The sequence below is a fragment of the Amia ocellicauda genome, chromosome 22 (assembly GCF_036373705.1).
Source record: "Amia ocellicauda isolate fAmiCal2 chromosome 22, fAmiCal2.hap1, whole genome shotgun sequence".
In the NCBI taxonomy this organism is placed as follows: Eukaryota; Metazoa; Chordata; class Actinopteri; order Amiiformes; family Amiidae; genus Amia; species Amia ocellicauda.
The window spans coordinates 6363290-6389190 of NC_089871.1; the positions used below are offsets into that span (position 1 = coordinate 6363290).

At 42.2% G+C, this 25901-nt stretch overlaps 1 protein-coding gene across 2 annotated transcripts; it reads right to left on the reverse strand.

Annotated features, from left to right (window-relative positions):
- Positions 1–840: 840 nt before the first annotated feature.
- LOC136718036 (unconventional myosin-XIX) lies at positions 841–25862 on the reverse strand. Of its 2 annotated transcripts, XM_066695648.1 has the most exons (24): positions 25549–25862; positions 22133–22280; positions 21728–21876; positions 21348–21461; positions 21109–21241; positions 20813–20882; positions 20453–20555; positions 20173–20269; positions 19707–19783; positions 17797–17887; positions 17494–17665; positions 14564–14637; positions 13908–14029; positions 13174–13287; positions 12697–12873; positions 12469–12609; positions 11839–11946; positions 11463–11533; positions 7897–7976; positions 6936–7096; positions 6623–6752; positions 6210–6295; positions 5274–5600; positions 841–2560 (listed from the first exon to the last, which is right to left on the reverse strand). In XM_066695648.1, the coding sequence occupies exons 1-24, from the start codon at positions 25678–25680 to the stop codon at positions 2453–2455; spliced, it is 2985 nt and encodes a 994-aa protein (XP_066551745.1). In that variant the 5' UTR covers positions 25681–25862; the 3' UTR covers positions 841–2452. The 2 variants fall into 2 exon arrangements, with proteins under 2 accessions (XP_066551745.1, XP_066551746.1); XM_066695649.1 differs by lacking the exons at positions 841–2560; positions 5274–5600; positions 6210–6295; positions 6623–6752; positions 6936–7096 and adding an exon at positions 7133–7423.
- Positions 25863–25901: the final 39 nt, after the last annotated feature.

The window sequence follows — 25901 nt, forward strand, 5'->3', positions numbered from 1 at the left end:
AACAACTACATATTAAACTCTTTATATTTATTATTTGGGGATTTGAAGTTTTCTAGTGTGCCGATTGCGTCCATAACCAAAGGTCGGGACAGAGACACAATGATTGTGCCCTTGAATAGCTAATTCTACACGTAGGATTCAACCACTTATGCCAGTGTCGGGGACAGCAATGTACTCATAAAAATAATATATAATAATATATATTCCGACCCTTATCACTGCCTTAGCACCGGCTGGGGACACTGCAGCCTTTCTGCACCCCCTTTCCCTAAATGAAGTGCACTGTACCTTTTTCTGTGATCCTGGCCCTGCATCCAGGCCCCGGAGCTGTTTTTTCCCTACATCAATTTTCTTCGCAGGGCCACATCGCGGGCTTTTATTTCCCGGTACACATTTATCAACCGCCCTACAGCCCGACGTGTTAATCTGCAGTAGAGTCTGCGCAGTTGGCCGCGTTAGTGTGCCGTAAGCATGCCTGCTGTGACGTCACACACATAACGTCACGCAGCGCAGTACCGATACATGCTTAGTTACCGAAAGAAGAAGTGATTGTAAAAACCTTTGGCATAAATAAACGCACTATTATTGCATTTTATCTATGTGCAGTTTAAAACCCAGCTGTGTAACTGTACTGTAGTTTCTGAATATTGTAATCGCTCAAGATATATACATTAAAATCCTTTTCTTTCAATTGAAACAAATACTGGAAATGTATTTCTAATGTAAGTCCTATTCAGAGAATATGGTTTGTAAAGCACAGTATCTATATACCATATAACTGTACCCTGGGGGGGCCTGTGCCTAAGAATAGGAACTGACAGAACAATTCAAAAGCAGCGATACATAAAATAAAAAGCATTTATTGGCACGTGTAGTCACCTTAAAATCAATACTTGGGTTATTCATTTGATTTTTCATAAATAATTCCAGATGCAGTACTCCTGAAGGTTTGCAAGTTTTATACAATAAAGTGTCAAATGCAAAGACATCATCAATAATACAGTTATTCAGGAGCGATACCAGCGATATGAAGTTCAATGATGCCTCCCATTGTAGTGAAATATTGTGCATTTCCACTGCCATTAAGTTTTGGTACAAGCAACAGACAAGATGGCAGTTTTATCCAAATTGGAATCAAAAAAGGCTGATCGGACACCTAGCAGCACGTGTTGACAAAGATTCAGTCCTTGTCAAGGATGGAGTTTCAGCGTATTGTGAAACATCAGCCCCGAAAGGAATGAAGAGTAGCGATAAAGTAGTACATATTCATAGTGGATTTGTTTTGAGAAGAGCAGCATACACGTCAAAATAAAATTGTTCCATGTGTGTTTAAAGATGGAAGAAAAATCTTTCTATGACTGCCCCTACTCACACCGAATAAGAGGCACTCAAAATGGCTGGTAGATGTGCAATTTGTTTTAGTGAACATAGGAACATGAGAAAGTTTACAAATGAGAGGAGGCCATTCATCCCATTGTGCTCATTTGGTGTCCATTAATAACTAAGTGATCCAAGGATCCTATCCAGTCTGATGTTCCCAAATTTTCAGCTTCAACCACATACTTGTTTACTGTTTAACAGACCATTGCACATCCATCCATTAAGGTTCAAATCAAACACGAAAACATCTCACCAAAATGCTAAGGCTAAATCATGATAGAAAAGCATGATAACTTTAAAACAGGTTGAACACAAATAAATTGCACACAACTGAGTTTGACATTTCACATAATTGTCTGGTGGTCTGTCTCCCTGGTCTCTCAAAATCTTACCATTCTTAACCTCTTTCCCATTGTTGGAAGTCACTGATGCTCTGAACAGTAGCAACTACAATGGCATTTGAATGTTGCAGTGAATTGATTAAAAACAAAGACATCCACTATGATATAATACAATTCTAAATTAGGATATATGTTCTTTCCTCAGCTCTTACCAAGTGTTTTTGATACATACTGACATGGAATTTCTTCCCCATCAAAGACAAAACACTAACATGAATATACATTTTAGTAAAATAGAAAAAAAATCAAAAAAACACTTTTTTGCATCATATAATAATACAACAAAGAGCTTATTGCTTATTAAGCTCCCATGCATGAAGGCCCGAGATCAGCAGAGTAAACACTGATTATAAATAGTGTTCTGGATTTCAAAGGCAGCAAAAGTCTCTCCTGTATAAAAACACACACTTGTATACATTTCCCAAAGTGCAGTAATTTAAAACCCTTTACACACAACCCCTTTATTTTTATATCATCGGCATTCCGATAAATTGTATCAAAACTAAAAAATATGCAGACATGAATGTGAAAGGCCACAATTTTGTCTTTCATTGATAGAAGATAACACACAAATAAATAAACAGTACAAAAAAAAACGGCCTGAGAGTCAAGTGTTAAAAATGTTGAAGGCCACTTTTAGGGTTGGCTAATGGAAGAACATGAACTCAAAATCATGGTTTATCCAGTAAAATCTGGTTAAACCCGGTGACTCCATCCTTCTGTGGGCAGATGTTAGCGTACAGCAATGGAGATCGCTGGAAGTGATATTTGATCGATTCCTATAAATAGAATAAACAACAACAACAATGGATTAAGTCTTAACGACTGAATCAGATACAGAATTTTGTACAAAACAGATACATGTGTATTACAATGACACAGTTTTGCCCGAGTGAAACTACACCCTTGTAAATGTAAAGGTAATGTTCCACAGGAAACCTGAACATGGTACAAATGTATAGAGTTTAATGTAAAGTTTTGAGAAAAAATGCAAAAGTCCTCTTAACTTGTGAAGTCATTCACAGCATGTTTTGTTTCGTTTGTTGGGGGTGAGAATCTGATCAATTATTGGGTTTGCAGTTCTAATCCAAAGCAAAATACGTGGATTCATTTACAAATAAAAGGAAAACATATAGGGTCAAGTGCAACGATCTGAAAGCTGTGTACTAACCTGGAGATGATCCCATGGTTAGTATGCAGCTCCGTACTAAACTAGTCTGTAGGTTTAATACCTATTGCAATGAACTCTGCAGCTGAAGTTAGTCCCCAGCTGTGGACTAAACAAGGTCTCCATTGCAACGAACCCCAAAATCACTGCTGCTGCCCTCTAGAGGAGACTAAGTACAGGACTAACTTAGTCCTATAGCTACAGACTAACTATAGATACTGCTGTACTAAGGGGAACAAAATATGCCAAATCGGAAAGGAATTGACTACTTTCGTAACTACTCATAACTTGATTCATAACCACAAATCGTTTTGTTTTATATAATCAAATACTTACGTTTTTGTTATTGACATTGACAAACTAATTTAGTAATAATGCTCTGGAGTACACTGGTGAAATTGACACCACAGCTAACAAAAAACATAATTAAAATTAGAATAAAATAAGTCGGTTGAAAGATTTTATTAAAAACTATGAAATAACTGAGAATATATTGAAAGCTCTACAGGAATTATTATTACCCAGCAGGAATTGTAATGCAATATTATATTAATAATATGGAGTTATAATACAATTGAGCTGCTGTTAGTCTATAGCTGACTTCATATATTAGTATAAGCCAATATAGTATATCTGTACACCGTGCCCGGGCAGGACTGGATCAGTGCTGAGAGCTGCAGCTCTGGACAGCGGGGCGGTGATGGAGGTGCCGGGTCCAAACCTCCGCCTGTGCACTACACCTGTTATTTTCTTTAAAATCATTCAGACCAGATTAGTATTAAATGCTTAGTCTAGATAATGTTGTTTTTGGGACTCGTTTAGGGAAATAAAGTGCAATGGGAAATGCAATTTAGCCTTTGGCTATATATTTTTTATTTTGCCATAAAGACGTTTAGATAGGTTTAAATATGTTTAATTTAAATTGAGTTTAAATTATTAAATTGTAACATCACAAAAAAAAAAACATTGCTGCAGAAATTGCATTATCGATTATGCTCCTAAAATAAATGTATCATATACACCGATCAGCCATAACATTATGACCACTGACAGGTGTTGTGAATACACTGATAATCTCGTTATCATGGCACCTGTCAGTGGGTGGGATATATTAGGCAGCAAGTGAACATTTTGTTCTCAAAGTTGATGTGTTAGAAGCAGGAAAAATGGGCAGCGTAAGGATCTGAGCGACTTTGGCAAGGGCCAAATTGTGATGGCTAGACGACTGGGTCAGAGCATCTCCAAAACTGCAGCTCTTGTGGGGTGTTCCCGGTCTGCAGTGGTCAGTACCTATCAAAAGTGGTCCAAGGAAGGAAAAGCGGTGAACTGGCGACAGGGTCATGGGCGGCACAGGCTCATTGATGCACGTGGGGAGCGAAGGCTGGCCCGTGTGGTTCGATCCAACAGACGAGCTACTGTAACTCAAATTGCTGAAAAAGTTAATGCTGGTTCTGATAGAAAGGAGTCAGAACACACAGTGCATCGCAGTTTGTTGCGTATGGGGCTGCGTAGCCGCAGACCAGTCAGGGTGCCCATGCTGACCCCTGTCCACTGCCGAAAGCACCTACAATGGGCACGTGAGCATCAGAACTGGACCACGGAGCAATGGAAGAAGGTGGCCTGGTCTGATGAATCACGAGTTCAAGGTGTTGACTTGGCCTCCAAATTCCCCAGATCTCAATCCAATCGAGCATCTGTGGGATGTGCTGGACAAACAAGTCTGATCCATGGAGGCCCCACCTCGCAACTTACAGGACTTAAAGGATCTGCTGCTAACGTCTTGGTGCCAGATACCACAGCACACCTTCAGAGGTCTAGTGGAGTCCATGCCTCGACGGGTCAGGGCTGTTTTGGTGGCAAAAGGGGGACCTACACAATATTAGGCAGGTGGTCATAATGTTATGGTTGATCGGTGTATATAGTGTTAGATGGCATTCACATTTTAACTCGATTAGCATTGCCAAAGCACAGCAGCATCAGAACGTCAGCGGTGGCGCTCTGCTCAGGTTTGCTAGTGGAGTCGAGGCCTGGCCTCTTCCCTGACTTCACTCCTGTTTGGTAACATAACAACACACTTAATCCTTAGTACCGTACAAAACCTGGGGATCAGCTAGTCTCCAACTCTGCTCCACCTCTTTTATTGTTGCAATGGGTACTAACTTTAGTGTGCAGGATGATCCCGAGATAGTACCGAACTAGCTAGTACGCACCTTAGTACAGAGCTCCGTACTAACTCTCTATGTTAAAGTTTTAATATCAGTCATGTTAGCATGTTGCCATTCACTCACAGACAGCCACATTGCCCTGAGTGGAGGCTGGATTACCTGAGGCTTGGCCCTGATTGAAGCCACTCCCTGCTCAAACTGGTTGGTCTCCACCTGGTAGGTGGTCTTCCTGAAGGAGAGCTTCAGACAGGCCATCAGAGACAACCCTTTCGGGATGCCACTGGCAGTCACAGTAAGGCTGATGGTGGGAGAGGAGGTCAGGGCCAGATCGACCGGCCAGGAGCGCAGCAGATCTGGCCCCGGGGAGGAGGCCAGCTGTATGGAGTGCCACGTCGTCTGGACGGGGGAGCCCGGCAGGGAGACGCTCAGCTCTGTCACGTCCAGATTGTCATCCAGCTCCGCTTTAGCTAGGGCCTCCATCGTAGCCTGGAGAATTGCACATCATGAGTTGGGGTTAACGAGTTAGTGTTTTAATTATTATTATTATTATTTATCTATTTTATTTCTTGGCAGATGCCCTTATCCAGGGCGACTTACAACATAAGTGCAAAAATACAGTAAGTACAAGTAATTTCACTAATAATATTAGTTACTTTCTGCTGTGATCAGACACACACAGCTTAAATGTAATGCAAGCGTTATTATGAAATCCACTCCGGGCAATCTACACACACACAGGATTAAAAGCACAGACATCGGTCACTGGAGTAAGCGTCAATCATTTTTTATACCTCTCCTTTTATACCTATATAAAACGAGTAATATAACACGCTACATTTTAAATGAATGAATATATCATTCTAATGATTACTTTTTCTCATGAAACGAACAACTAATATATTACTTTTTATCAGCAACGACTCCAACACTGAACATACCCAGCACAGCGGGAAAGGCATAAGTTCAGACAGAACCAAGTGGTATCGAGGTTTGTAATGACTATGAAATTGGGCATTTCCTACGTTTCTGTGCAAATGTGCATTAGCAAAATGAGGACTCAAGTGAAACTGAAACATGTTGGAATCGATTTCTTACCCTCCACGTTCTCCAGCTTCTCTGGATGCGGGTGGCGGCCGTGTGCCATTTGAGGACCTCTCTCCTCAGTAACCAGGAACGCACAGCTAAGGAAAGAAAGGTCTTGTTACTAAATGGGCTTGAACTAAAATAACAGACATAATACTGTGAAGTAATGCCAGACACACAGAAGATACTAGCTAATTAGATGTTCCTCACAGCCCTCGGACTTTAAAGCATAGATTGGCATTGGCCACAGAATGCGAGGCCGCTTGAGACACCACGTGTGTTATTCTGTGTTTTCCTCATTTGTTTGGAGTCTGAAGAAAAAGAAACCCACAGACATGTCAAAACAGTGCCTGGCAGCGATCTGAGCAGGCTGTGAGAGGAGACGCTGAGCCCAGAGCAGCCCCGGACAGCGTGTGGACACTTACCTGCTTGGATGAGTGTCGCAGCGCGTCTCTGGCTGGCCCGTTTCCTGCTGCAGTAGCGCCTCCAGCACCACTGGATGCAAGACGCATGGCGGGAGAGAGCTCGGCCCCGCTCGGCTTCCAGTAGTTCCAGCTGTGAAAGAGGAAGAGGAAGGCTTGAACCTGGCTCTCAAACCACGCAACCCAGGCTGAGGGACAGCGTTTGGTCACCCAACTCCCAGACTCCAGCACAGGCAGCTTGGTCATATTGGTCACTTCCCATCAGCCCTCAGGACTTTCAAAAATAATTTTAAGCTAATCAGTTCAGTGTGCTTACCATGGCATGAGTGATGAAGATTTTGGTTTTCCCACAGTGCACCAGTGAACAGCGAGGCTGGTGGTCAGGGAGGTCCGAGGCAGCGACAGGTGGGTCAGGCAGGGCAATGCGGAGTATGTCACTGACTGCAGTGCCCAGGGTGTCCTTCTCCGTCTCTGACCCTAGGACAGGGGGTATCATATCATAGATAGAGTAGGTTCGGTGTTGTCGGCAGGAACCAATTGAAATCTGGTCACACTGGAGTTTACCATGCTAGCAGGGGCACTGTTTTGCAGTAAAATATAATTTCAAGAGAATGAAATGTCACCATTATTGAAAGGTTAAGTGAAAATGATTATTAAACATGCTTTTTACCTTCCAGGTTTCGATTAAAATACCATTCTTTAAAATACATTTGTGATATTTTTATGGCCTCCAATTAAACAAGTCCCTTCTCTTGAAGGCCAAAGGCAGGGTAGGAGGAAGAGTGGAGTAGGAGAAGGATGAAACTGCAGCGAGGAAGCATGGAAAAGGAGAGACAGGAAAGAGGGAAAGGAAAGAAAGGAGGTAGGAGAGATGTCTTTAAAAGCAAGAGAGATTTCACACAGCAGCAAAGGCATGCGCAAGAGATTTTGTATCACTGACATTTTAAAAGAAAAGTATCGATTGCGTTCAAATCGAATCAGGATGTGTAAAGTGAATTGGGGTAATCCTGTTTAACTGGAAGAAATAGTAACAACATGATTTTCTCCTTTTAAAGAACCCAAAAAATTAAGCGTCCAACACTTTGTGAGTGGTTACCTACAACTGACTATTTCATTTCTGCTCAGATAACAAGCAGATAAATAAAATGCCCGGCCAGGAGACACCTATCACACAAACTGCTTCCTTATAGTTTACCCTGTAAGGAGTAAGATAGGATGTATTATAGTAATATAACCCCACTGACAAATGACAAAGAGTGTCCTAATCGAAGACTCACCAGTGTTGTTCATTGCTTTAGAGGAGATCTTGAAGTTAGCGATCAGCCCATAACGCATCACGAAGTTAAGATATGGAATCCTGGAGACAAGGAAAGGATGTTCGTTGCCAATCAGATCTTTGTAAAACTGTTATTTTTTTCTGCCTAAAAGTTTTATTAAGGACTGGTATCGTGGAAACACAATATCATTAAAGTGGGCTGCTGTTGTATTAATGATGTATGTCGGGATCATCGTTGTTTTAGAGAAGCGTCAGCCATGTCAACATTCCAACGATGCACTGTGGGATTGACCAAACATTCAGTCTATGTTTATGTAACCCCTGGTATGTTTGTTTCTTGTGTGATGTCACAGAGGACAGGATTTTAAGTTTAAAGTGAAAGTGACATCTGCAGCAGCCACAGACAACATTTATGAAGATTTTATGGATATATATTTGAAAGATACATGAATCACTGATAAGCCTATAAAGAAAAATCACTCAAATGAAAAAGTCGTACAATTTGCCCAAACATCAATATACACTCACCTAAAGGATTATTAGGAACACCTGTTCAATTTCTCGTTAATGCAATTATCTAACCAACCAATCACATGGCAGTTGCTTCAATGCATTTAGGGGTGTGGTCCTGGTCAGGACAATCTCCTGAACTCCAAACTGAATGTCTGAATGGCAAAGAAAGGTGATTTAAGCAATTTTGAGCGTGGCATGGTTGTTGGTGCCAGATGGGCCGGTCTGAGTATTTCACAATCTGCTCAGTTACTGCGATCTTCACGCACAACCATTTCTAGGGTTTACAAAGAATGGTGTGAAAAAGGAAAAACATCCAGTATGCGGCAGTCCTGTGGGCGAAAATGCCTTGTTGATGCTAGAGGTCAGAGGAGAATGGGCCGACTGATTCAAGCTGATAGAAGAGCATCTTTGACTGAAATAACCACTCGTTACAACCGAGGTATGCAGCAAAGCATTTGTGAAGCCACAACACGTACAACCTTGAGGCGGATGGACTACAACAGCAGAAGACCCCACCGGGTACCACTCATCTCCACTACAAATAGGAAAAAGAGGCTACAATTTGCACAAGCTCACCAAAATTGGACAGTTGAAGACTGGAAAAATGTTGCCTGGTCTGATGAGTCTCGATTTCTGTTGAGACATTCAGATGGTAGAGTCAGAATTTGGCGTAAACAGAATGAGAACATGGATCCATCATGCCTTGTTACCACTGTGCAGGCTGGTGGTGGTGGTGTAATTGTGTGGGGGATGTTTTCTTGGCACACTTTAGGCCCCTTAGTGCCAATTGGGCATCGTTTAAATGCCACGGCCTACCTGAGCATTGTTTCTGACCATGTCCATCCCTTTATGACCACCATGTACCCATCCTCTGATGGCTACTTCCAGCAGGATAATGCACCATGTCACAAAGGTCGAATCATTTCAAATTGGTTTCTTGAACATGACAATGAGTTCACTGTACTAAACTGGCCCCCACAGTCACCAGATCTCAACCCAATAGAGCATCTTTGGGATGTGGTGGAACGGGAGCTTCGTGCCCTGGATGTGCATCCCACAAATCTCCATCAACTGCAAGATGCTATCCTATCAATATGGGCCAACATTTCTAAAGAATGCTTTCAGCACCTTGTTGAATCAATGCCACGTAGAATTAAGGCAGTTCTGAAGGCGAAAGGGGGTCAAACACAGTATTAGTATGGTGTTCCTAATAATCCTTTAGGTGAGTGTATTTCAACAAAACTCTCAGAATGTTACCTAAGGTCACTAAATAACAAGTTTTAGATATTTATGTCATTTTAAACACTATGCAGCATAGAAACAAATCTTAACATTTTGTAAAAGAATGTACACTCACCTAAAGGATTATTAGGAACACCATACTAATACTGTGTTTGACCCCCTTTCGCCTTCAGAACTGCCTTAATTCTACGTGGCATTGATTCATTCTTTAGAAATGTTGGCCCATATTGATAGGATAGCATCTTGCAGTTGATGGAGATTTGTGGGATGCACATCCAGGGCACGAAGCTCCCGTTCCACCACATCCCAAAGATGCTCTATTGGGTTGAGATCTGGTGACTGTGGGGGCCAGTTTAGTACAGTGAACTCATTGTCATGTTCAAGAAACCAATTTGAAATGATTCGACCTTTGTGACATGGTGCATTATCCTGCTGGAAGTAGCCATCAGAGGATGGGTACATGGTGGTCATAAAGGGATGGACATGGTCAGAAACAATGCTCAGGTAGGCCGTGGCATTTAAACGATGCCCAATTGGCACTAAGGGGCCTAAAGTGTGCCAAGAAAACATCCCCCACACCATTACACCACCACCACCAGCCTGCACAGTGGTAACAAGGCATGATGGATCCATGTTCTCATTCTGTTTACGCCAAATTCTGACTCTACCATCTGAATGTCTCAACAGAAATCGAGACTCATCAGACCAGGCCACATTTTTCCAGTCTTCAACTGTCCAATTTTGGTGAGCTTGTGCAAACTGTAGCCTCTTTTTCCTATTTGTAGTGGAGATGAGTGGTACTCGGTGGGGTCTTCTGCTGTTGTAGCCCATCCGCCTCAAGGTTGTACGTGTTGTGGCTTCACAAATGCTTTGCTGCATACCTCGGTTGTAACGAGTGGTTATTTCAGTCAAAGTTGCTCTTCTATCAGCTTGAATCAGTCGGCCCATTCTCCTCTGACCTCTAGCATCAACAAGGCATTTTCGCCCACAGGACTGCCGCATACTGGATGTTTTTCCCTTTTCACACCATTCTTTGTAAACCCTAGAAATGGTTGTGCGTGAAAATCCCAGTAACTGAGCAGATTGTGAAATACTCAGACCGGCCCGTCTGGCACCAACAACCATGCCACCTAAAATCACCTTTCTTTCCCATTCAGACATTCAGTTTGGAGTTCAGGAGATTGTCTTGACCAGGACCACACCCCTAAATGCATTGAAGCAACTGCCATGTGATTGGTTGGTTAGATAATTGCATTAATGAGAAATTGAACAGGTGTTCCTAATAATCCTTTAGGTGAGTGTATAAAATATAGATAAAATATTTTATTTTAAAATCAATAGAAGCAAATTATGACACACTTCACAATGTTCCCCAGGATGTTCTAAAAAAGGGAGCGCAATTTCAGTGCTACACTATAAATTGGATTTTCTTCGATTTTTTAAAGCAAAGGAGTCAAAAGTGACCAAAAAGAGCCCAGTCCTGAAGGATTATCTCTCAAAAACACTTGGTTAAGCTTCACAAAAAATGAAAGGTTTTGCATGAGTCTTTTGAATCTTGAGTGTCTATGAAAAGCTAAATTAGGAAAATAAGAAAAGCGTGTATTGGAACAGACGTAAGGGGATGGCAGCTCCACCTAGTGGCTGAGTTAAACCCTCTGACATCAGCAGCTGGTTCATGGATGACACTGTGTCTGCTGATTGGAAATAAACCACTAAACCACACGTGTGCAGCTGTAAGAACATGTAATTATCCTTTGATGCCCCCCTGAAACAATAACATGAATAAAGCATTTACAGTGCACTGTCACATACCGGATAGGAAACCCAGCCGCACTGATGTTGATGGACTCCACAATGCCACAGGCTTCCAGCTGTGCAATGACCTGGTATTGGACGAGAAAGTCCTTCAGTCATCCGATATTACAGGGTAAACGGGCATCTTTAACATGCTTGCTCTGGTGTCATCCCTAAAATGGACACAGGATACCCTGAGCAATAAGAAATAACCCTGTGGTGCTGTTCTATTAAATACTGAATTAGATATTTTAAATCAGATGAATGACTGCTGCGAGTACTTGGAGAAACATGGCTTAATACAGTAATACAGAGTGAACTATAACTTTATCTTTGAGGAATTTAGCACAAAATGCAGAATTTATAAGTAACAAAGTTAAATCCAGGGAACTACCTCCTCCTTTTTAAAGGTGAGTGGCCGGCAGTCTGTGTTGGGTTTGATGCACCTCGTGTAGTGTGGCGTGGTGCTGTGCAGAATACCCATCAGGCTGTCCAGTGAGCTCTGCGGGGCCACAATGCACAATACGTTACACTGACTGATCCCTCCAGACCACAGGGCAGTCACTCTTACATTCCTGCACACGTTACAACGATCAGGTACCCTATCAAGGAAAATGTATCCAAATCTAGAACACTTACACCAGTCCTAACCTGTGCATATGAAGGTTATATAGATTCAAGACTGATTGATTGAAAGCTCATACACATGTAGAACTAAAAAAAAAAGTTACTGGAAATGATAGTATTGTGTCTGTGGGTTATTTGTTATATTTTATTATATTCAGTGTCCTCATATAATGGAATTATGCCCACTAATAATAACCCTAGCAGCAAAGAGCAAATTGACAGAAGTAGAAAAGCACTTCTACTGGAAACCTTGCTGAACAAAGAGAGAAGGTGAAGGAAAAAAACAAAGCCACCCATCTGCATCAATAAAAAATGGAGGAGCATCCCCCATCATAGGACAAAAATACGTGCTTGGCTGATTCACCTTGGCTGTAGCTAGAGAGAGATTGCAACGTACCTTAAATTTGGAGACCACAGTGATGACTTTGCTGTGGCCCCTGGTGTCGTTCTGCTCCTCGTTATAATTGGCAAACAGGCCTCGGAGCAAGGTGTCTTGGGATTTCTCCAGCAGGCTGATGAGCTCTGGAGGCACAGGGTCCTGCAAACAGACAACACAATGCACTCAGCCGGGACACGCCGAGGCAATCGCCAGAGCGGATTTCTCCGTCGCGTCCTCGCCGCTCACCTTGTTCTTCTCCATCATGCCCTCAATCTGGTAGCAGACTGCGCCAGCGTAATGAGACACCATGAAGTGCGGCCTGGCATCGAACTTGTCCCAGCTCACACAGGCGTTGTCGGACAGGGCTTTCTCCAGACGCGTCTCGAACTGCTTAGCGTCTGAGGTGCGGTTCAAACGGCACTCCTGGACAGAGACGAGGGGTCAGATTACACGAGACGAACCCCTAAATCCACCAATTGTGGAATACAAAAAAGATCACGCGGTGTGGTGTGTACAATTACTTATTTTTGAGCTGTAACATCTGCTCTTACACTAAAAGATCACACTATCAAAATATCAGATTCCAAATGTCCAAAATTTCTCATCTCGAGTTTGCCCTCCATTTTGCACCGGGTTTGTGCTTTGTCTGATTTTGGCACCTCACACATTGGGCGATCTAGACTAAACTGGAGATAGAAAAGGAAGGCCGGGCCGTAGTCTGACCTCATTGAGCAAGGAGAAGACACTGACGGGGCTGCTCTCAAAGAGGTCCAAGCAGCCCTGGTTGTCCTGGTAGCTAATGAAGGACCAGTTCAATCCCTCGGCAACATATTCCTCCTGCATAAGGGAGAGAGAAGGGATGCTGGGTTTACAGATGTTTTGGAGGGAAGAAGCACAGCAGTGACTATTTTCTGATTATTTTCACCTACAGAGATTCCAGTTTCAACAGAGTCAAACCCCAAACCACTGAAAGACTCACACATCAGTGCCTATTTTAAAGCAAAATCACGTCAACAAACCACCCCCCAGTGGGGAAATACAAGGAGCACTTGTATTGGCAGGCAGTGGATGCCAGACGGGTACAGTTACATCTCACTCATATTTACTTATTTACTTCCTTCCATCTCTCCAACCTTCCTCCTTCCTTCTAGCAATGACATCACCTATAAGAATGCCTGGGGTGACGGGCACAATACCAATGCATACCTCTCAGTAGGAAGACCAGAGAGGCAACATACAAAAGAAGTGCCAGTGGTGAGATCATTAAACTCTAAAAGAGCAAATGGATAACTTATCCTAATATAAATTAGAAATGTATAATTGTAAAAACCCTGATTAAAGCAAAATAAGCTACTTTGAAAACGTTCAGAATTCTGTCAGTGTATTGAAAGCTGAAGTGCAGGAGACTAAAGGCAACTGGAGGAGTGTGTTACGATTGGCTCTGGGGCCGGGAGTACCTGCTGGGCCTTCAGATAATGGGCCACAAAGTGCTGCTGCAGCTTCTCGTTGGCGTAGTTAATACACAGCTGCTCCAGATTATTCTGCTGGAAGCTCTCAAAGCCATAGACATCCAGCAGACCTGCCGGTATAACAGAGAGAACAATTACAGTCAGAGAGGACAAAACACTGGCCACAGAGTTCAGTAAACTATTTTAAAAACAGGGTTCCTAATATAGGGAACAGGATGAAAATAGCTCCTCTGCCACAGAGAGTCCCCTCTTTGTGAGCCGAATCACCAGCTGGGCACAGCTTTATAAAGGCATTTCTGCTCTCGGTCTCTTTCTGGTTTGACTGACAGCTTTTAAAAGTCTCTTTTGTAGAGGTTTCATATAGATATGCAATGAAACATTCAGTTTTTATGAACTACTGGCAATGCATTATAAAACTACATTCTCTTACATTTTGAACTTTTAACATTGTCAGTTTATTAGAGTCCAGCCTTGTAAATAACTGCATCATTTAATTAAGTACTTACACCTGTAAAAAATTCTGCCTAAAATAATGCAATTTTATCTTAAGGATGACTTCATCAACATCGGTGTGAATGGGGGCTTTCTGTCCAAAAAGGGCTTCTTGGTATGTTTAGGCACTTAATAGCAAGCAAAGAGCATACCTATGAAATTACACCAGCTGGATGAATCAGCACACATGCTTTGGTTTATGAACCCGACTAACCAGTCGAACATTCTGTGAAGAAAAAAAACATTTAATTTATGGTTTACTCCATCTCAACAAACCTCTGTTAGTGTAATCTGACCAAAAATGTAATTTGACTACCATGTTATCTTTCAGTTGATCAAAAACACACAGGTATTGTCAACTGTGATCTGGCATTTTCAGGAAACAGGTTTTCCAAACTTCAGTTGCAAACTAAGCATATTTTAGCATAACAAAGAATTCCTATAAATATCTACAATTTTAATATGCCTGACTGCTGGCCTCTTAAATACAGAAACCGAGGGGTTCAAAGCCAGTAGCTTTGCGTGCTCATGAATATTAATTAAGCCGACAACCAGAGACAGCATTTTGTCGATAAAACGTTCTTGTCAGGCCAGGTGAAAACATTGCTGGTTGAAGTAATAACTTGTATATGTTAAGATGGGATGTCTCTAATACAAACTTTAAAGCGCCTTCGGAAATCCTTGCAACTCCCACAATGCACCATTTCATATAAGACGGATGTTCCAGTGTTAAATAGGTGAAATGTACTATCTTCCAAACCGGTCCGAAGTGTTATTTGAGAATACATATATATTTATAAAAATACAATAATCAAGACAGCATGTGTAGTTCCTATATTGTCCACTAGGCGCACACAGGCTGCTGCATGAGACAAGAACCTTCTCGATCACGGAAAACAAACAAACAAACCGCCAGGCCAGGAGTTGCTGCTTTGATCACATCACCATTGCTATCTGGCCTACATCAACTTGAAGACGTTGTCCTCCAAGATCCTTTCCATGTTTGGACTAAATATACACTCACCTAAAGGATTATTAGGAACACCTGTTCAATTTCTCATTAATGCAATTATCTAACCAACCAATCACATGGCAGTTGCTTCAATGCATTTAGGGGTGTGGTCCTGGTCAAGACAATCTCCTGAACTCCAAACTGAATGTCTGAATGGGAAAGAAAGGTGATTTAAGCAATTTTGAGCGTGGCATGGTTGTTGGTGCCAGACGGGCCGGTCTGAGTATTTCACAATCTGCTCAGTTACTGGGATTTTCACGCACAACCATTTCTAGGGTTTACAAAGAATGGTGTGAAAAGGGAAAAACATCCAGTATGCGGCAGTCCTGTGGGCGAAAATGCCTTGTTGATGCTAGAGGTCAGAGGAGAATGGGCCGACTGATTCAAGCTGATAGAAGAGCAACTTTGACTGAAATAACCACTCGTTACAACCGAGGTATGCAGCAAAGCATTTGTGAAGCCACAACACGTACAACCTTGAGGCGGATGGGCTACAACAGCAGAAGACCCCACCGGGTACCACTCATCTCCACTACAAATAGGAAAAAGAGGCTACAATTTGCACAAGCTCACCAAAATTGGACAGTTGAAGACTGGAAAAATGTTGCCTGGTCTGATGAGTCTCGATTTCTGTTGAGACATTCAGATGGTAGAGTCAGAATTTGGCGTAAACAGAATGAGAACATGGATCCATCATGCCTTGTTACCACTGTGCAGGCTGCTGGTGGTGGTGTAATGGTGTGGGGGATGTTTTCTTGGCACACTTTAGGCCCCTTAGTGCCAATTGGGCATCGTTTAAATGCCACGGCCTACCTGAGCATTGTTTCTGACCATGTCCATCCCTTTATGACCACCATGTACCCATCCTCTGATGGCTACTTCCAGCAGGATAATGCACCATGTCACAAAGGTCGATTCATTTCAGATTGGTTTCTTGAACATGACAATGAGTTCACTGTACTAAACTGGCCCCCACAGTCGCCAGATCTCAACCCAATAGAGCATCTTTGGGATGTGGTGGAACGGGAGCTTCGTGCCCTGGATGTTAATCCCACAAATCTCCATCAACTGCAAGATGCTATCCTATCAATATGGGCCAACATTTCTAAAGAATGAATCAATGCCACGTAGAATTAAGGCAGTTCTGAAGGCGAAAGGGGGTCAAACACAGTATTAGTATGGTGTTCCTAATAATCCTTTAGGTGAGTGTATTTGTTAGCAAGCATTCTCCATTATGAACTTCAACAAGACCCAACTGCGCTCTCGGCTCACACACAAGACATCTGAACGACATCATGAAAATCGCTACTCAAAAACCGGTCCCTGCTGTAGATGCAGTGGTCAGTGCCAAGAGATGTCAGGCGTCAACAAGTAACAAAAAGCATCAGTAGCTACATTTCTTTTGGTGAAAAACTCGCCTTTGAGTTTGATTGCAATTGTCCGAGAGCCCTGGTCCCGAGTTGGAGCTCCTAATATACTAGTAATATTGTCTATAGTGGACTATATGCTACATACAGATCATTAGTATATATAACTTCAAATATATTATGCATATAATATTGCATTCAACTTTCAGCTGGATAATAATTACAGCTTTCAATATATTCTCAGTTATTTCATAGCATTATAGCATAATAAAACCATTTAACCAACCACGCTTACATTGTTTATTATATTAATAATACAAACATAGCTGTGGTATTAATTGTATCCATGTACATCACAGTAATTGCTGCTGTTCATAACTCATTACAAATATGTTGTCATCAAAAACTAAAATGTAAATGCATGTTATGTTATATGTAAAAAAAAGATTTGTGTTTATGAATAGTTCAGTTAGGCTACAAGTATTCTCAATACATTTGGTGATTTTACACATTTTGTTCCAGTAGGACAAAGTTAGTCCCATACTTAGTATCTTCTGGAGGGCAGCGGCAGTTATTTTGGGGTTCACTAACTTCATAATAAGGCGACTTTGGGTTAAATGTGTTAAATTTACACTGCAGAATGCCTCGGAGCCCCATTCCCCGCTAGCTGGACACACTCAGGGGGGCGGCAGGCAACACTCACCGGGCGTAGACCAGCTTGGCCAGGCAGTCCCTCCGCATGCTGCACTCGGTGCGTTGGCAGGGCTTCATCAGCACCTGCTGCTGCCTCCCGGCCCTGATGGTCCTCTCGCTGAGGCAGCACAGCAGCTCCTCCGTGGGCAACCCCAGCAAGGTGGCCGTCTTCTGGAGGAAGGCTGGAAGAAAGCAGAGAGCAGTAGGGAACAATCATTACGGCTACTTAACATACAGATGTTTAGGGATCAATTTGCACTCACAGTTCTGCGTGGGAAGAGGCCATGGAAGGGATGGGGTGAAGCTGCTTTACCTTTGGACTGCTGCTGCAGTTCACAAGGCTTTGACTCATTGGCAGGAGCAGAGAAATGCACGTTCCCCAGCTGGAGCAGCCCTGCAAGGACCTGGCTCACGTGAAAAGTAGAAAAAAGAGGGAGGCTTTTAATGATTCCGATTATATTTAAGTGGTATACACTCACCTAAAGGATTATTAGGAACACCTGTTCAATTTCTCATTAATGCAATTATCTAACCAACCAATCACATGGCAGTTGCTTCAATGCATTTAGGGGTGTGGTCCTGGTCAAGACAATCTCCTGAACTCCAAACTGAATGTCTGAATGGGAAAGAAAGGTGATTTAAGCAATTTTGAGCGTGGCATGGTTGTTGGTGCCAGACGGGCCGGTCTGAGTTTTTCACAATCTGCTCAGTTACTGGGATTTTCACGCACAACCATTTCTAGGGTTTACAAAGAATGGTGTGAAAAGGGAAAAACATCCAGTATGCGGCAGTCCTGTGGGCGAAAATGCCTTGTTGATGCTAGAGGTCAGAGGAGAATGGGCCGACTGATTCAAGCTGATAGAAGAGCAACTTTGACTGAAATAACCGCTCGTTACAACCGAGGTATGCAGCAAAGCATTTGTGAAGCCACAACACGTACAACCTTGAGGCGGATGGGCTACAACAGCAGAAGACTCCACCGGGTACCACTCATCTCCACTACAAATAGGAAAAAGAGGCTACAATTTGCACAAGCTCACCAAAATTGGACAGTTGAAGACTGGAAAAATGTTGCCTGGTCTGATGAGTCTCGATTTCTGTTGAGACATTCAGATGGTAGAGTCAGAATTTGGCGTAAACAGAATGAGAACATGGATCCATCATGCCTTGTTACCACTGTGCAGGCTGGTGGTGGTGGTGTAATGGTGTGGGGGATGTTTTCTTGGCACACTTTAGGCCCCTTAGTGCCAATTGGGCATCGTTTAAATGCCACGGCCTACCTGAGCATTGTTTCTGACCATGTCCATCCCTTTATGACCACCATGTACCCATCCTCTGATGGCTACTTCCAGCAGGATAATGCACCATGTCACAAAGGTCGAATTATTTCAAATTGGTTTCTTGAACATGACAATGAGTTCACTGTACTAAACTGGCCCCCACAGTCACCAGATCTCAACCCAATAGAGCATCTTTGGGATGTGGTGGAACGGGAGCTTCGTGCCCTGGATGTGCATCCCACAAATCTCCATCAACTGCAAGATGCTGTCCTATCAATATGGGCCAACATTTCTAAAGAATGCTTTCAGCACCTTGTTGAATCAATGCCACGTAGAATTAAGGCAGTTCTGAAGGCGAAAGGGGGTCAAACACAATATTAGTATGGTGTTCCTAATAATCCTTTAGGTGAGTGTATACCAACAACCATGCCACGCTCAAAATTGCTTAAATCACCTTTCTTTCCCATTCAGACATTCAGTTTGGAGTTCAGGAGATTGTCTTGACCAGGACCACACCCCTAAATGCATTGAAGCAACTGCCATGTGATTGGTTGATTAGAAAATTGCATTAATGAGAAATTGAACAGGTGTTCCTAATAATCCTTTAGGTGAGTGTATATACAATAGCTCATGTGTACATTTGTTAAAGCCTGAATTTATTCATTTCTTTATAACAAAAATCCTCACAAAGTGAATAATATTTTTTCCGATCAGAATCAGAGTAATGGGCTGGAGTTCTTATTCCGACACAAACATGCTCACAGAATATTGTTTTTTCTAAACAGTAGAACATGATCATGTGATTCTGCAATAAACAACAAACCTTCAAAATCAAAACTGAAATGAATAAACATTGACATACATGTGTCAATACACTCGAAAGTTTCGATAGTCTCAGATCATTTCACATTTTTGCCTTTATAAGTCATCTGTGTTTCATTACCTGGAATATCTGTCCCTGCATCTGCCTGTTAATGCCCAGGTGCATCATTGCATCTTTGGTTTCAGTGAAACAGTCTTCTGCAAAAATCAAAACCAAAACCAGTACTGTCAAAAGATCAAGTTACTTGGCTTTAAAGCAAATCTGTCCGTTCCCCAGAGTGCATCGAATCCAAAGAATGTGAAAAGAAGCAAAGCTATTGCTTTCATTTTTTTAATTTGCAAATGTATTTATTTTTTAAGGTCTATGTCCCTGTCCTTAGAGGCAAACTTTCATGACAAACTTTTCATTAAAAAAAAAAAACTAAATTTCAAACTAACAGCGCTTAATTGCATCTACATAACCACTGAGAATCAACATTAAATTAAACAATGCGGCACAACTCTTTGCATTTTAAACTGTCACAAATTGAGGATAATCTGTGGCTACCATGTAAAGACACGGTGTTGTGAAACCCCCCATGAATTACCTTCAAGGGTTCTGTCCACATTTGGCAACCAGGAAAAATGTGCGTCATGTGGCATCTCCCACTGCTGTCTCTCCTCCTCTGTGGCTCCCTTAATCATCTAGAGAGAAAGCAAGAGAGAGAAACTAGTTTGAAAACAATCCATGATCAAAACAGCGAGTCCTCCCTATTGCATCGTATGAGCATCCCCTGAAAAACCAGGCCTCAATGAAGAACAGGGATTCCTAGCTTGGATATAAGAACAAAATCATGCTTTTGTGGACTGATTGTGTGCGTTACTGACCTGGTAAAAGATGTGGAAATTGCGCTCGCTGGCAGCTTGGCAGGCCACTCTGGTCTTTTCCAATAGATATGTCTGTATGGTAGCCCCCACTAACTGCTGCGATCTAGTCACCAACAGTGTCAAGAAAACATCAGTCTTAAGCAAGTGAGCCAGACTGACAGACAGACAGAAACCTGGGACATTAAAGGCTAAAAGAATCATTGTCTCAGGAATAAATCGTGGGAACACAGAAAGGCATGCATCACACACACCGTGGTAAAGAATAACAGGCATCTTTACGGTATCCAGCCCAGATAGTTCATATATCAAGCAACCCTGCAAATGCCTAAAAGGTTCATGACTGCAGACAAACAGACTGACCTGTTGAGCTGCAGCTGGATGTATTTCCCAAACCGACTGCTGTTGCTATTGCGTGACGTACAGGCGTTCCCTATGGAAAAAGCACAGCCCAATCTCAGTTCTCCTTATCTTTCAATCACAGGAAAAACCTGATGGAAACGTGGAGTACAGTACTGGATAAAAGATTATAGACCTCTCAATTATGGAAGGCATGTCACGCACCAGTCAGGACAGATTCCATGATCTGCTTAAAGAACGTGCAAAAAACATCCCAGTGCAACACAGTACAGGGTGTAATTATGAGCACCAATTCTCACCAAAGGCCTCCATGACAGGGTTGGAGTCCAGTACCCTCTTCTCCACCCTCTGGACCGTGTCCTGGCCCTGCTGGGAAGTCGAGGGAGCTGCCACAGTAGCGTAGTACTTCATGAGGCAGCGGGAGGTCCAGGTCTGTAAGAGAAGGAAGTATTTACCTTTAACCAGCCCGCGAGGCAGCAGTTTCAGCACAGAGGTCACTCTGCTGACTACAGCTCGGCCACTATTGCACAGTGCTTACCTTTCCAGCGCCACTCTCTCCGCTGACGATGACGGACTGGTTCACCGGCTCCACTTGGCCCTGTACATTCCTGTACGCCTGCTCAGCCACAATGAATATGTGGGGCTTGAATTCCTAGGAGAGGAGATGAAGCATCATTAGTAACCGATTCTTTAAAATGCATCACACGTGTAAAGCAGCCCGTTTACATGTTCCTTACAGTCTGATGATTAAAAGAAGACAAGGAGCATAACATGAGGGGAAAATATACATTTTACATCTGAGAGAAAAGCATTTTTTCTGAACGTCTGGGCTAGGTTTTGCCATATGAAGTTATTCTTTAAAATGACTCTCTGACTAACTGGTTCCATGCGGTGTGGACGGGTTTCTCAGCTCCCTACCTGTGGCTGGGGGGCGCTGTGATATTCCTTCATCACAGCCAGAGAGTAGAGATGAGGAATGGGCTGGAATGGGTTCACAGCGACCAGAGTGCAGCCGGCATGAGTGTAAAACACCCTCGCACAGTACCTCGCCTGCAGGCATTTCAGAACTACAAGGCAAGGAGAACAATAACTAGACCCGCCGCACACCAGAACAATGACACGGGCCACACCAAGGAAAGAGTAACATAGGAGTCTGATGTTACAAAATTAGTCTTTACTATTCATTTTGCTGAAATGAGACATAATATGTAGGCTGTTTATTTCCCCAGAGAACAGTTACAGGTGTTTAAACAGAATCAGCAATCTTCAAATTCAATCTAATCTGTTAAAAACGTGAGCAGTCATTTCCAGAGGAGATATTACCTGTAGTTGTGGTGACAGGGTTGACTTTAGTGAGGTCATCATAGGTGTGTAATTCACCTTCATCGATCAAGAAGGCTTTGACTTCCCCATCCAAGCAGTCATTGAGAGAGGGGTGATGGGACTGAGTCTGCGTTCTGAAGCCATTGGCCTGGAGACAACATTGACAGCACTAAGAATACATCTCATTCAGTTTCATTGGAGGAAAAACACGAGAGAGCACTGTCATCAGGTTTATGGTTTAACAGCTGGTTGTACTTTCAAAAAAAGGTCTGTAAATGTTCGTGAACTCTATCAGGAATTTAGTCTAGTGTTCAGTTTGACAGACGACAGGTTAAAGACATGAGCTTAAAACTGCACACCAATCCAAAAAGTCTGGGAAGGAGATCAAAGCCATGCGTTCACAGAACAGAGACTAGCTCATATCTCTGCAGATTATGTTGCTTTGTTAAAGGGATTTCCCCCCAGTGTTATACTGGAAAATTGAAAAATCCACTTGAAAGCTATACGTGTTCTGGAAATCAGTAACAAACACATACGTGAAGTTATGCATGATCACAAGGAAATACCCAAATGCCAGACTCACCTTGTTTCAAAGGCACTATTTTTATTCCCTCAATGTTTCCTGCTTGGGCTGTAACTAACAAAAGGAATTAGGATTTGTTTTGTTTTTGAAAACTTAATTAGAACTGTAATAATAATGCCTAATAATAATACTTATGACTTTAATAAAATACATTTCTTTAAGCTTTTGTATGTGTGTGTGTTTTTTTTTTTTTTTTACAAACAAGTATTTTCTTCACGATGAACACAGCAGTGTGTTCTTCAAAGGACACAATCATGATCATGCCACGATTTGTGCAAAGATACCCACACATCAGAACTGATCACACTGTATTGTAATTTTTGTGTAGACCTCCCGAGTAATGATAATGACACAACATTGTTCCGAGATACTGAAAACCCCCTGGTGTACATCAGGAGGGCTACATGAAAATATCAGCCATCTATTGCGCATCAGTGTTATTTAAGTGTGGAAAATACAAATCAGATCCTCTCGCACTGGCAGCACAGCATTCCCCTGCTGGGTGTGGCAACACTGTGGAGAAACTGAGTCCAGACTGCTGCTGCAGCGAGTTCAATCCTGCCCTTCGGCAGACATTACGTGTGCTGCTGTCTTCCATGTGTCAAATGAAAACACAGCTTCTGCCTTTCATACACCAATGCCAAGTCAAGGGGGCTTGGGGTTGCACGTCACACAACCACAAGACACTGAGAATGCAGTTGTGGCTATCGCTGGGCAGGCACCTAGGAGCAGGAATGGATTAATAAAACTACCTCTCTTTCTCTTCAGCCTTGTCGGGAAATAAAAAACGATTAGGAACTGAGAGTTTTATTAACCTTTATAACCCCCCCGATTATGGTACCGGGATAGACTTATAAGGTTACTTTATACAGCTGATCTGACGTTGCTGCAGTTTTGTTTTGCATGCTGACTCTTATACGCAGGACCTATTTCTCTTTTTGTTTTTCCTTTTCTCCAATAATGCTCTGATAATCACATGGCGCTGTGGCGTCCTTCAGACGCCACTGGCTCAATGCACCCGTTTCACCTGATTCCAGGCTATCCAAGTTCAGTTAAGAGCCAGGTACAAAGCAGGCTTACTCCTAATATTTTTAGAAGCTGTAGACAGACAGCTTTAGCAGATTTGCACAAAATCACTGCGAGATCAACTGCATGCTAGGAAGGCATATCTTGCAAAATATGAACGTATCTGCAGATTACATCATTGCTTTATATTTTCAGCTGTGTAATTCTAGCAGTCTATCCACCCTGCAGTTTATCAGTGTTGAACACTTACTGCATACAGATTAACTGCTTGTCATTTATATAAATCATGGGGTTTCATAAAGTATCTTAAAAAACATGCTACAGTTGTTGTGTTCATTCCGTCACTGGCGAAACAAAATCCTGTATCATTTGTTCTGAATACACACCTTTTTCCAAGTTTATTTATATTTTTTGCATTATAAATTTCTATACATTTTGGTAAGAAATCCCTGGCAAATTAACAAACAAAGCATGCAGTGTCTTGACAGCTAACTTTCTTGAATCTAGGACTCCCACTGTCTAGGCTGCTACTAGGAGATTAATAATTCCTAGACTGCCCGAGTTGAAAAATCAAGTAACAGATGTACTGTAGGAACAGATTAAAGCCGTACCAAACGACTCACTAATGAGGTGTGGGCTTAATGACTTTAACTTTTAATCTTATTTCCAATGCAGCATCGTCAAACATTTGTATGACCCTTTTGGAGTAAATCGTACCTACCTATTCATACCAAACCACAATGAAAACTTAAGCTAAAATAAATTAAACATATTATACTTTCAGCTGAGCCACATTTGTAAAGGTTAAGACGGCCTGGTTTATACTCATTCAAGCACACGATTGTGACCTGGAAACCCAGTTAATTGTGTGTTGGCTAGGAGTTAATTGGCTAACAAGGTTAACAAAGCATTTGCTAGAAAGAAAACAAAATACTATAGTGTCCATTGTGGTGCCAGTGGTACTTTTTTCTATGTTGAAAATGGTGGGTTGGTTGCACTGAGCACGAGCCCACTTACTGTTCTCCGAAATAAAAACTTTTTTATTATGCATTGTTCTGTAGTATTACAGTTATCTATCAATTTTTCGTTTAATGGTCTTTCCATTGTAACGGATGATAAGGATAATCAGATTTCCAATCATTACTGATACCCAACACAACCTGGTATGTAACCTATAAGTTGTGTGTGTTTTTTGTAGACTGTTCTGTAAAGGAATTCCAAATAATGTATGTGTCGTTCAAGTGTTTGTGGTCATGATATTATGGGTTTCAATTTCAATTTATACCCATGTTCACTTTGTATCCATATCATCAAATTGAAAGAGCAATACAACCTTATAGAAAATCTGGAGCTTTTAGTTTTTAAGTAAATGGTACAAGTGACCCATTGATTAGTAAAAAAATATAATCTGATGTCCTTGTCCAGGAGGACTCACATTCACGTTCCACCTACTACGTCACAGTGGTTTGGCATTAATCAGACTTTTTGACTTCCCAGGACTAATAAATCATTCCCACACACCACGAATGCAATTCCACTGTATTTCAAACTTTTACAAATGTTGCCAAACATTTATTTTTCAGCTGGGACAACACTATTATGAATAAACAGAATCATAATCCACAACATTATAATAACGTATAATGCGAAGCAACATGGGATATGACGTTTGAAGTTGTCTGTCAACGGGAATTTCCATTCCTAATTAACGAAACAGCTGCATTATTATACATTTCCCGCAGGACACAACAACACTGCTGACACATGTGCAGAAAAGCAGCAAGGTTGCAGTGGAGGTGCGCCGTACCTTTTCCTGTGATCCTGTGCGCTGACCCGGCCGCTTTTCCCAATCCCTGCGACTGGCTCCATTCGGGATCTGCTTTCCATTGGCACATGTGCGGTTGTTGCTCTCACACACTTGGTGCTGGGCATTTTCCATCGTCTGAGTCCAACTCCCCTGACTTTAAGCTGCCTCGTACTTATTTCAACATGACGATTCCCAACTATATCGTACGGGTATTTCGGTTTTGTCCCCTTGCTGTCACACACTCCCAGTGAAGGACAAACAGCCAGCGCCGCTCTCCTGTAATCAAACTCTGCCCGGCTATCAGAGACTGTGTACCACGTACACAAGCACCGCCCACTCCGGTGACGTCGCGG

Coding starts and splice junctions, on each gene's coding strand:
- LOC136718036 (XM_066695648.1), bottom strand. CDS start 25,680: ATGGAAAATGCCCAGCACCAAGTGTGTGAGAGCAACAACCGCACATGT. Junction 13,288..13,907: donor ATTATCTGAAGGCCCAGCAG/GTACTCCCGGCC, acceptor TCCCTTATGCAG/GAGGAATATGTTGCCGAGGG. Junction 7,097..7,896: donor TAAAGCAATGAACAACACTG/GTGAGTCTTCGA, acceptor CCCCTGTCCTAG/GGTCAGAGACGGAGAAGGAC.